This window comes from Mustela nigripes, chromosome 7 (assembly GCF_022355385.1).
Source record: "Mustela nigripes isolate SB6536 chromosome 7, MUSNIG.SB6536, whole genome shotgun sequence".
Taxonomy (NCBI): domain Eukaryota; kingdom Metazoa; phylum Chordata; class Mammalia; order Carnivora; family Mustelidae; genus Mustela; species Mustela nigripes.
The window spans coordinates 98,496,656-98,509,696 of record NC_081563.1 but is presented as its reverse complement, the minus strand read 5'-3'; the positions used below and the strand labels follow the sequence as shown (position 1 = coordinate 98,509,696).

The window sequence follows — 13,041 nt, the reverse complement described above, 5'->3', positions numbered from 1 at the left end:
CTGCATCAAGTCTTAAAATCTGCATAACTTCAGCCATAGCATGTAAGTGGTATGTTGAGGAATTATCTTGCATTGGCTTTTTTTTTTTTATTATTTCTTTTTTTTTGGCTTCTAAGAATACAAGAGCTCTGTTCTGAAGGTGTAATGACATGGGCAGTATTAACAGATGACAGTCTGGGGAAAGCAGCAGCAATCCCTCTTGTCAACATACACTGTGATATTTTCCAAGCACGGTTCAAAGACTGGGTCAATGGTTTCTCTTGTACCCCATTTTTCATGGCCATACCTAGGGATGAATCCCTTCCACAAGAGCCAAGGAAAGGGGCTCTGACACTGAGCTGATAGTCAAAACCAGGTTGATCTGATATAGGTAGACCCTCAAAGATCTGTGAACCAAAATCACAGCTACGACCAGCCAACAAGACGTGAATGTATTCTTCCATTTCTACCTTCTCACATGACCACCTCAATGGACAGAGAACATCTAGCCTTCCCCTGGCCAACCCCTTGAGTTCCCCTGAGGCAAGGACTGGGTACATGTTGTTTATTCCAAGAAGTTCTGGAAGGGAGGAAGTGATCCAGGGAAAGGAACAAAGGCAATGAAGGTGTCTAAGGGGCAGATTACCACTGTGGACGAGCACACCTCAGTAGTGCTGAGGACCATTTAAGAGACTGCAGAACTCACCTCTGAACTGTTGCTATGAGCTGTGGGGCAGCTGGGCACCTACTCCCACCCCTCAGCGGCTGAGGTTTGCTCCTGGGGTGCTAACGCCCACACTTCTGGACTGTGCCTCCAGCAGATCATGCATGTTCCCATGGCCAGAGACATGTAGGAAGTCACTAGTGTGTTCAGCATGTCTGTGTGACCTCACAGGATAGGGATGGAGCACCAACGTCAAGTGTGAAGCGCCATCTTGACCCCAAGACTCTGGCTTTGTGTCTGTCTCCTGAGAGACAGAGATTCCCTGAGTACCCTCGGGAGGCAGAGAATGAGTCAGGTACACAAAAGACTCCTGACCACACCTGCCAAGGGTGGGGTGTGGGGCTCGAAAGGCATTGACCCTCCCCAGCGTGAGCCTCCTCACTGGCAACAGAGGGGCTGGGCGAGGTCGTTTCTGAGGATGGAATAAATAACCACAAGACTGTGCCAAGGCTCGGGGCTGGTGTGTGGCCATCGTCACCTCCCTGCATCAAACACCGTGCTCATGATTTCTGCTACCACCGCACACCACCTGTATTTTTAGTCACCCATTATTTTTCTTCAAATTGATTCATTTTTACTTATATGCATTCAAAAAGGAACTTTTCGATGTCACCTGCTATCGAGAAGAGGTAATCATAAAAATAAATCCACAGCTGTTAGAAACTCATTCCTCCACACACCACCGAAAGTCCCCTCTCACTCCACCAGGGCCATGAATCCCACACTCTGGGGAAATGAAGCTGACGTCCCACACATAAAGTGCTCTGCAAGAATAATGGTGACAGGCAAGTCACAGACACTGCGCGTCACGCCATTCTTACTGGGCGCTTCGACAGACATCCACTCCTTGGTGGGGGCACTGTTACTGCTCTTACTTCAGCAACGGAAGCAGCCAAGCCTCAGAGAGATGAGGCAATTCACCCAAAGTCTCACAGATACTCGACAGCGGCATCAAGGGTCCTGTTATCAGGCTGCCCTCCCTTTTTGGACTGGACACTCGCTTGTGAGCAGAAGTGTCCTTCCCTGCCGTGCTGATGGCCTGCGCTGGCCCTGGCCCGAGCTGCTGGTAACATCTTTCCCCAGAACTTCTGTAATATTCTGATGGGACAGATACTCCAATGACCCACGCTATCTGTCCCAATACACACCAAAGGGAGGCCTTTCCCTTACCTGGCATTTTCTCTGATACCTTATTTTTCTACCCAAGAATAGGTATTGCTTTTGTAATAAGAGAACAACAACAGAAGGCTGGAGCTTGTTTTTAAACCCAGTGTTATTTTCCACCAAAGCTAAAAAGAGGGTCCATACTCTTTCTCCCTCCTCTCTGAAGAGTGGCAATGATGGGACTGCATGAGTGACAACGTTAGAAGTCAGTCCAGCGAGAGCCCCACTTGCAGTGAGGACAAATACTCACAAAGCAAAATGTGGCAGTGTTGGGAGGGGCTAACTGACACCTAAGTGAGGGGTGTCACCAGCCACCTGTGTCTCTGAAAGCAGTAGTCTGTGGATAAGGTGGCAGCCCCATCTGGCAGCGGGGATCCCCACCCAGAACGAGAATGGGGATGACCTGTAAGTATCAGCAGAACAGCTGGGTGATGTCTGATGCTAACAACACCCAAATCCCAGCTCAACCTTTAACAGGGTTGGGGCCTTCACAGTCCAACCCAATACAAGACCAATCAACAAGCCTGTGCACTGAAGGTTCTCCTAAGCTCACTCTCACCCCAAACCTTTGTGTTTCTATCTGGGGTGTTCACACGGTGGCTGGCCTGAGACAATCCCAGTTCCTGTTAGTTGACCTTGGTAATTATTGGCAGTACCTCCCTTCTTCACACAGTGTCCTGTTCGGGCGATACATCATTTGCTCACACAAAGAAGGGCACAGAAGCATCACGTGGATGGTAACACAGACAAAGCAAAATTCAGTTTCCCTGGGTTATAGTTCTAACTTTCCTACTGGTTAGCAGACTAATCCTAGACAGCAGAGGCTGGACAAAGCTAGCAACTGGTAAACACCCTGAGCCAACCCGGACTGTCTGTAATGGCTGCCTGAAGCTCAACGTGGAGAATCCTAAGGCCACATCTAGGCACAGCAGGGAAAGGTGCTGTGTTTGCTCAGTAATTCTGATGAAGAATTATGGGTGTGGAAGGGAGGGAGAGGGGAAAAGGAACCTCACACCCTAAATAAGCAAAATTTCAATGAAACAATCTCTCTGGGTCTTTCTGCTTGGACATTTGAGCTCTGAAGTGTCAGCTATTTGCCATCCCTGGTTTCGTCCAACCTCTGAGATACCAAATTATTCCATCTGGGAGTCGAGGTCCCCTGGCTGAAGCAGAAACTCCAATCAGTTAGGATGATGATGAGCTTCTGAAGAAGGACATTCCCTGCAAAGGACAACCCCCCAGAACTCTCCAGGAGGGTCTCCAGCCAGAAGGTAAGAATCCCAGATGCCCCCCCCCAGGGCTACTCTCCAGGCTCCAAGAAGGGAGAGCTTAAAGAGAAACAGAAATTTCTTCCTCTGTTCTCTGAGAATTCTCTTGCACAAGAGCAATCTTGAAACTTTCAGCCAGCGGAGTGGAGATATCCTTGCTCCCAGTAACCACTGCCTAAAGCAAATTTCCTAAGTTTGGTGGGTTTGACACCAATACATCTGAATGGCACAACTGCAGCCAGTCACCAGAATGCAGCCATGTTTGAAGAGCCTAGCACAACCCATGAAGCTTAACAGTCTAGGGTTCTCTCGCGAGACCTCATGTGTTGTGGGAGAGGACAGGGTGTCTCGGGTGCGTGAGTTCACACAAAGATGTAGTTGAAAATTAGGAATCAAGAAAGAGAATGACAGAAAAAGAAATAGGTGAATCCTAAAAGGACACAGAGAGGAGGTGTGTGCTAGTCATTTCAGCCACTAAGTTCCATTCTCAAACTCAAGTCCGGACTCAAACTCAAGTCCATGCTCAGCTCACCTTGTTAAGCCGTTCCAGCATTTCTTTTAGGAGCAGTTGACACTCACATTCGTTTTCATACCTGCAAATGGGACACATAAGCAAACGTTGGACAGCTTCCGTGATTCCACACGTGATGATCACACAATCAGCGTCAAGCTTCATCTGAGATGAGTACTATGCTGTCTCTTTAAGGAGAGGTCCCCAAGGTTAAAATAATAGCTAATGCACTGCAGAGCCCATGGCTCCCCAACCTCTTCCACAGCCTGGCCCATGTGCAGAGGGCTGCGGTGGCCACCACATATGGGGTGACTGGGAACGGTGAACGTGACAGGAGTCCCCCAGCCAGGCAGCTCAAGGTTGAAGGAACTGTATCTTCACACACCCGTAACCCAAGCACAGCAGTGGCACAGAGGCTTCTCTGCATGACCTACAACAAACACCCTTAACCTGACCTCGTTTGAGTTGGCTAAATGGTTGTATTTACCTGCGTGTGTCAGTTTTTCTGGATTATGCCATATAATCCTTACAAAACCCTGGAAGAGAGCAGTTATCATTGTTTTCCACGTGAAAGATGGAAAATGGCCCTTGACCTCCAAGCAGCTGTTCCAAACACTTCTTCCCCACCTCTGTGTCCTCACCCCTACACACCAAAGCCCTGCTCTGGGCCAGTGGGCAGGGCGGGCTGGACAGGCCAGTGTCTGTGCCCCTGGGGCAGTCCTCAACCTCTGACAGAAGGTGAGTGGGTACATAAATACCGCGGTTCCTTCGCCCTCAGCTAGGACAGCTGAAGGGTTTCTCCACCTGGCAGGCTAGCTCCAGGAGCCCATGATGTTAACCTGTTGGATAATGCACTCGGTGTTTTCTGCCTTCCCCTCCTGCCTCCAGTCCTCACTCCCGAAACTTTCTTCTTCTTTTTTTTTTTTAATATTTTATTTGTTTATTTGACAGAGAGAGATCACAAGTAGAGAGAGGCAGGCAGAGAGAGAGAGAGAGGGAAGCAGGCTCCCTGCTGAGCAGAGAGCCCAATGCAGAACTCGATCCCTAGACCCTGAGATCATGACCTGAGTCGAAGGCAGCAGCTTAACCCACTCAGCTACCCAGGCGCCCCCAAACTTTCTTCTTGAGGTCAACTTCCAAATAAGCTACTAGCCCTCAAACTCTTTGATCAGGCACCGCTCCTGGAAGACTCCAAACTAAAAGAAAGCTGGAGTCAGGACTCACACTGGACTCTGACACCAAAAACTGTGCCCCTGGTAGCCACACCACGCTGCCTAGGTAGAGCAGAGAGATCCCCCCCAGATTTAAACATACGCAAAATTGATAAAGCAACAGATACTAGGAATGTGTGTAGCTTTCCTCCTAGTCATCTTCTTCCCTGGACTTATAGAAAATGATAGGGATCAAGGAGGGAGAGAAACCCCAGAAATCATTCTGTTCAGAGAGTTTCCCTCTAGGGGGAGTTTTATCCCCTTAAGAAAGACAAGGCTTGGGGCGCCTGGGTGGCTCAGTGGGTTAAAGTCTCTGCCTTCAGCTCAGGTCATGATCCCAGTGTCCTGGGATCGAGCCCCATATTGGGCTCTCTGCTCAGCAGGGAGTCTGCTTCCTCATCTCTCTCTGCCTGCCTCTCTGCTGACTTGTGCCCTCTGTCTGTCAAATAAATAAATAAAATCTTAAAAAAAAAAAAAAAAGAAAGAAAGAAAAGAAAGACAGAAGGCCCTTTCCCAAATGACTCCCCCCTTGTTCCCTGTAAGCAGTCCCCAATATCCATCCCGGCCTTCTTCCAGGAGTCACAGCCCTTGATGTTTGGTGGGCACAGGGCTGCCTAAAGAGGAAACTACATTTCCCAGCCTCCCTTGCAGCTGGGTGTGCCCATGTGACTAAGTCTTCACCAGCAGGATGTAAGCATAAGTTTGCAAGCAGTCTCCAAATATCTTTGATAGGAGATGATGTAGGTGTGTCCTTCTGTATCCTTTCCTCCATCCTGCACCTGAAACAAATGCTGCTTCCCTGAAGCACAGGCAGAGCCTTCTGAGCCTCAAATACTACAGAGTGGTATGCTGAGCTGTAAAACCAGACCTGACACCAGAGAGAAATCCATCCTGGATAAGCCAATGTCACTTTGGAGTTTATGCCCTTTGTGGTTGAAACTAATCCTAATTAGCACTCCTCCCAACCCACAGAGCCTAGCTTTCAGGACCCTTGCACACCCCTGCCATGGACTCAAATCAAGTACTTAAAGTGATGCTGGGAACCCCTGCTGCTGTGTCCGCAGAACGAGAGAGTCCTAACTTCAGGGAAGAACAGTTAGGAATATGTGCACTGTGCACACTCCAGCTCTAAAGCCACCGAAGACACTCAGCTGTACCAGGAGGCAAAGCGCATCTGTACAGGCTTCACACTTCCTACTGTCGCACTCCGCAGGTTCTTTTGTGTGTGGCTCTAAAGGAGCCAGAAATTACTTTTTAATGGGTAATTAGATTTGAGAATAAACTGTTAACAAAATCCAAATTTTCCCATTCTGCTTTCCTCCTAGAAACATCGAAAAATTTCTGTAGCTTAAAAACATGTTGGATAAATGCAATAACATGTTATCGTGGGTACGTTCATGCTGTAAAGTCTAGATATTAAAGTGACTTTATTATGAAGACTTCACGATAAACTCATATATATTTTTTTTTCACACAAGTGCATATATATATGAATGCATAAAGTGAAAAAAAACACTTTGCCTTCAATTATCTAATTGTTTTTTAGCAATTTGGACAATTGACTGTAGGCATCAATGTATTTTGATAGTTCCGTTTGTTTTTATTTCATTCTTGTTTTCTTTCTTTTTTTTTTTTTTTAAGATTTTGTTTATTTATTTGACAGAGAGAAATCACAAGTAGATGGAGAGGCAGGCAGAGAGAGAGGGGGGGGGAAGCAGGCTCCCTGCTGAGCAGAGAGCCCGATGCGGGACTCGATCCCAGGACCCTGAGATCATGACCTGAGCCAAAGGCTTAACCCACTGAGCCACCCAGGCGCCCCTCATTCTTGTTTTCTTTAGTCTTTGTCTGATGTGCTGGAAACCTGACTTTGAAATTATTCAACTATCCAAGTAGAGAATGGGCTTACCAAGACTGCATATACCTTCCCACTTCTGCATTATTTTCACCTGGCTTTGGCTAGCCATCAGCTCACCTCTGGGATGTAAAACCACACTTGGTGTGTGTGTACTCATTCCTGTGAGTGGATATGATTTTTATAATCATTTTCAAATCCCAATACCTCAGTCAGAATATCAAAGTATTTTCAAGGGGGCAATGGAAGGGAATAAATTAATAAGAATTATTTAATCAATCACAGAGCCAGAAGGGACAACTCCATGATGGACACCTAACTCAGAACCAAGTGAAATCAGGAAAAGACCAGGAAAATTCAAATGGCCATTCCTTCAATGAGGGGCTCAAGGGAGTCATGACCACCCAGACAAATCACAGCAGACGGGGGCCTCATGATTAGGTAAAGACCATGTGGGGATCCAGGGTTTCCTGCTGGCCCATGGAGCTGCCCTGGGTGTATGAACCAGTGTACGCTTCCCTTTGCTATAGAAAACATGCATTTCGTTTGAATGAGAACCTATCTTGGGTCTCGCTCTCCAGGAATCCAAGAATGGATCCTCTCCAAGACACAGTGTTCTAAAAAGTAGAGGGTGAGAAAACCCAGATTTAAGTCCGGCCACCCACTGGCCCTCCTGAAGCCTCAATTTTCCCATCAGGGGCTCTAACAGGTGGATTTCCAGATCCCTTCGTCCAGCTCCAAATCTGTTTCTATGGATCAAACCCGAAAACAGGACTGATAGGAATGAAATCAGCGAGGGCCACCTGGGTAGCTCAGTCAGTTAGGCATCTGCCCTCAGCTCAGGTCATGATCCCAGGGTCCTGGAATGCAGTCCTGCATCAGGCACCCTGCTCAGCAGGAAGCTTGCTTCTCCCTCTCCCTCTGCCCTTGCCGCCTCCTCTCCCCCTCCGCTCATGCTCTCTCTTTCTCTCAAATAAATAAATCTTAGAAAGAAAAGGAATGAAATCAATGAGCATGATCTGATAAACATGCTCAGTACACTTCGTTGAATAACCGACCCACCATTCAGCTTAAGAATGTGGGACTCATGGGGCGCCTGGGTGGCTCAGTAGGTTAAGCCTCTGCCTTTGGCTCAGGTCATGATCTCAGGGTCCTGGGATCGGGCCCCGCATGGGGCTTTCTGCTTGGCAGGAACCCTGCTTCTCTCTCCGCCCCTGCCTGCCTGGGCGCGCGTCCCCAAGCCCGCCCCCTCCCCCAGAGGGGGCCACACAAAAAAAAAAAAAAAAAAAAAAAAAAAAAGAATGTGGGACTCAGACATACAGCACGTTTGGAAAAGACCCTCTGGGTACCCTAGACCAGGAGTCCCCAAACCTGAGTTTTCACTGAAATTACCAGTGAGCTCATAAAACTTAACATTTCTGGGCCTCTCCTGGGGTACAGGATTGGGCCTGGACATTTGTATTTTTAAATTAATTTAACTTTTTAAGTTAAAATAACTCCTAAATGAATAAATCTCTTCCATGGTTAGACGCATTTTTTAAATTACATTAAAAAAAAAAAAACTGTTCCATTAAAAGTCTCCCCTGCTCCCCTGCCCCAGTTCCCACTCCCTGGTCCTCCCCATGAAACCAGTCTCACTAGGTTTTTGCGCACATCTGCTTGTGTTCTCTTTTTCCTTATGCAACAAAAAAGTATACTCTTCTCCCTCTTCTTTTTAAAGCAAATGACAGTAACGCACTATTCCCTTGTTTTACAACTGCGTGGCATTCCATTGCATAAATGAAGCATAATTTGATAACCTATCTACCTACAAATAGGCATTTAGGTTCATTCCACACTTTTGCTATCTCAGATCACACTTCGATGAGGGCATGCCATTTTACACCTGCTGGAGCATCTAAAAATGAATTCCTTGAAGTGCCCCTACAGAATAAAAGAGCACGTGCATTTAACCTGGGAGGGCGGTGGCAAAATGCTGGCAAATTGCATCCTTTCTTCTTTTTAACAATTCCTCCGGTGATCTTATCATCTTACTCAGTCGGCTCTGGACCAAGGCTTCTGAAACTTCAAGCTTAACTCCATCTCTAACCATCTCCTGGGTGATGGCAATGTTGCCAGTCCACCGACCACACTTCAGGTAGCAAGATTCCGGAGCATATACACGTTGAAATAATGTCCAGGTATCAGCTATGATGCAGTAAAGATGATTAAGACTTCACATGCCCAGGACCCGAATTCCATCCCGGTGTAGCAATGCACTAGCTAAGTGACCTTGCCCCAAATTTTGACACTGTCTAAGCCTTTGTTTCCTCACCTGCAAAACAAATGCAGTACCCTCTATTCCAGGATAAGGCTGTGAGGACCAAATAACATGGATACATCTCAAAAACACTGTGCTGAGCAAAAGGATCCAGACATATTACCCCCATCTGTAAGATTCCACTTTTGTGAAATTCCAGAACACGCGAAATTAATCTATGGTGACAGTAATCAGAACACTGGGTGCCTCCGGGTTTTTTGTGGGGGAGGGGTGCAAGGTGACTGGGAAAGGACAGAAGGGAACTTTCTGGGGCGGTGGAAATACCCTGCTTGTTTGGATAGCTACATGGCTACATTGTCAAAACTTATTGAACTATGCACTTAACACCTGTGTATTTCTTTTTTAAGATTTTATTTATTTATTTGACAGACAGAGATCACAAGTAGGCAGAGAGGCAGGCAGAGCGAGAGGGGAGGAAGCAGGCTCCAACACCTGTGTATTTTTTAGAAAAGATTTTTTTATGTAATCTCTACGCCCAAGGCGGGGCCCGCACTTACAACCCCGAGATCAAGAGTGGCACACTCTACCAATTGAGCGCCAGGCGCCCCCCCAAACTGTGCATTTTATTGCATGTAAATTTGACCTAAATTTTAAAGCGTATTACAAGTAAATGAAACCGCGAAGTGCCAAACTGCGAAGGGAAGGGGTCCTAGGTAAGGGAGAGGCACCGCGCCCGCGCCCTCTGCGGGGACGAAGTTCTGGGTCGCAAGGCGTCCACCCACGCCCTGCCTCCGTTTCCATCCACTCCACCTCCACCCCTATCCCACGCCTCCCGAGCGCGCGGCCGCCGCTTACTTGCTGCGGAACTCGTCGAGCGCGCGCTGCGCCTCCGCGCCCTGGCGCTCCAGCCGCGTGCGCTCAGCCGCCAGGTCCCGGGTGCGCTGGCGGTTGCCCTCGACGTGGCGAGCCAAGGCGTCCTCCGCGCCGGCCAGCTCGCCCAGGCGCTGGAAGGCGTCCAGCTGCCGTCGGAGAACGGCGTGACGCTGCTCGAGCGCGCGGGCCCGCTGGACGTGGGCGGCCACGCGCTCGCCGAGCCCCTGCAGCGCCGCCAGCCCCGGAGCTGCCGGCCGGCCCTCCACCAGGCTGTCGGGCTCGGCGGCGCGCGGCGCCTCTTCGGCGCGCTCGTACTGCTCCTTGCGGGTCTGGAAGACGTAGCTGCGCCGGTACATGGCTCCTGTGCAGGCGGGCGCGCGCGAAGCCGGCTCCCGGAGGCCGAGCGCCCAGGCGGCGGGCCGCTAAATAAACATCGGGGGCCGCCCCCGGCACGCTGCTGGGACGTTCCAGAGCTGATCATGGGTTGAGCTCAACACTGGGCCCAGCCTCTGGAAGAATAAAAGAGCAGCGGGCCTGCTTTTGTCCGCCGGATTAGCGGACCGTACAGCCCTAGGGGTTGGAAGGTTTATTGGGCAATGAGGTTTTTTGTTCTGTGATTGTTAAAGCCGGTTGCTTTATGATTGAATGGAGGGTCAAGAGGACAAGAGAGGCAGGACTGCTTCCTCTGGGGATTGTGAAGGAAGCCCAAGGGAGCTTGTTAAACTTAGACTGGCTCAAAAACCCAAGGACCTCTCTCTTTGTCTCCTCTCTTTTCGTCAAAGTCTCAAGGTCTCAACTGCAGACCATTTTAACAATACCATTTTTTCCTGTTTACTTAAGCAGTTCTTTTGCATAATCACAACATGACATTTAGGAAGCCTCCTTTTGTTAGGGATTCTCAACCACGGATGCAAAATAAATGGCCCATTCCAACAAAACTCTGATGGGTGCTGCAAGCAAGTTCTTACAAACACCTATGTATATTTGTGGGAAAACATTCTTTGTACAATAACTTAAGAAACAGAAGCACAGTTATCATTATGATATTGCCCTAGTTCTTGTAGGTCCTGACATCTTTTCTGGAGTTGGAGGGAAAGTAGAGCCCCATCAGGATATCCACATAATTGATTATTTGACTAAAGAAAAAATCCTTACAACCTAAAAGATTGAAGAAATTGGCCATCTCCCAATTACAGAATATGAAAGAGGTTTTTGTTTTTGTTGTTTTGTTTTGTTTTGTTTACCACTGTGTTTCATTTTAGTTTGTATGAGGGAAATAGCAAAGCTAGGCTTTAACAAATTTAAAAGTTGTGGGTGTTGAAAGAAACTAGTAGCATTTGATGTAAATGTTCCTAAGTATAAATATTTTGTCATATCTCCAATTTAAAAATGATTATCAAAACAGCTGTTGTCCTAAAAATAAGGATTAGCAGTACCATATAAATAACAAGTATATAGATTGTACAGAATTATGTAATTATACTAAAAATTAAAGTCATAGTTATCAAAGATCAAAAAATGACACAGATCTTTGATGGGTTTATTTCTCCAAAAAGACTGTAAGATAATGGAATGAATTCAGTCTACAGTGAATCCAAGGTAAGGTCCAAAGTTGTGGTAATGGTATGATTGTTGTCATATTTTCTTTTAAAAATAGATTTGAGGGGCGCTGGGGTGGCTCACTGGGTTAAAGCCTCTGCCTTCGGCTTGGGTCATGATCCCAGGGTTCTGGGATAGAACCCTGCATGGGGCTCTCTGCTCAGCAGGGAGGCTGCTTCCTCCTCTCTCTCTGCTTCTCGGTCTACTTGTGATCTCCGTCTGTCAAATAAATAAATAAAATCTTTAAAAAAATAGATTTGAAAATAGATTTTATGACCAAATCAAGGAGAGCCACATGAGTATTTTTTGTAGATACACATATATCCTGCTGATGACATGGTGAATTGGTTTCAGGCTTCCTAGAGAGCAAAACCAAAGCAGAATAGAGATTATAAAAGCATTCATTTCCTTTGACATCATGTATCAGTCAGCTATTGCTACAGAACAAACTGACCCCAAAATTGGCATACAAGAAGAAATATCTAGCAATAAATAGACTCCCAGGTCTGCAAGTCATCAGGATACCTTCTCCTTCAAGCTCCAGGCCTTCTAATCAGGTGGGACAGCTCTGCTGCAAATGACTCTCACCCTCCTAGAACTAGCAATGACAAAAGGCCAAGAGTGAGCCCCCCCAATCTCATTCCAAGCCTTTGTTTTCATCGTGTCCATTAACAACATCCCATTTGTCAAAGCAAATCCCATGGCTACAGCCAAAGTCAAGGGACATGGAAGAGGCATGGCCCACCCCAAGGCCATGGCAAGGGTATGGGTGTGTAACTATCACACTGGAGTGAAGAATTGGGACCAGCAACCCCGTCTACCACACACAGTAATCCCATTTGAAAAATAGATATTCCAGGAACATAACAAAGGAAAAAATATTATTTCAGTGATCCAATGGAACAAACAGAAAATATCGACTCACAAAGCATAGTTTCAGGGAGATGAATATTGAGCAAGGTCAAATCCCTACCATCAAGGAGCAGGGAGACAAATTCCTGCTCAACTAATTAAGACCCAAGGAAATCCGAAGTAAGTTCTAAAACAGAGATCTTACCAAAATGCTGTGAACCTAAGAATCAGCAGTAACTAGTGTGGGTAGATAGAGAAGCTAGAATTTCAGACAGAGCAGCATAAACAACTGGTGTGAGGTGAGTGGAGTGAGCCCTGTGCTCCCTGAATATAGTGAGCTCGAGCTGCAGAGAGCCTGGCGAGAAGGCTCCCAGAAAGGAAAGTTCTAAGGAAGGGCTGGGCTTCCCATTTGTTGCAGCGGCTGGAACATGGGCATCGATCCACTCCTTCATCCGTGCCCTACCAAAAATGGCAGCAAAGAATTTATTTTTAGATTAAAACTCCACAAAAATAAGGATGAAAAGATCACACTGGACAGGATGTGCCAACAAATTTTCAGAAGGCTAAACAGAGAGATTAGTGGCAACTGACATAGCAGAGTGAAGAAAGCTGAAACCTACATGCCACTGAGGGGACTGGGAAAGAAAAACAAGCTCATTCAGGCAACAGACGCTTAGGAATTGGATGTACCAGATAGGGCAGAAGCCGGGTTGGTGGGGGGCAGGGCGGTGAAGTGTAGAGCTGAAAA

The 13,041-nt window shown here is 47.3% G+C and overlaps 1 protein-coding gene across 1 annotated transcript in view; it reads right to left on the bottom strand.

Moving 5' to 3' along the window:
- The window catches only part of BFSP1 (beaded filament structural protein 1), a 40,615-nt gene extending 30,405 nt beyond the window's left edge, over nt 1-10,210 (bottom strand). The window contains exons 1-2 of the mRNA XM_059407898.1: nt 9,825-10,210; nt 3,668-3,728 (exon numbers count right to left, since the gene is read on the bottom strand). Coding sequence (XP_059263881.1) covers nt 3,668-3,728; nt 9,825-10,198 — 435 coding nt within the window. The 5' untranslated portion in view covers nt 10,199-10,210. The remainder of the gene's footprint in view (nt 1-3,667; nt 3,729-9,824) is intronic.
- Between the last annotated feature and the right edge of the window lie 2,831 nt (nt 10,211-13,041).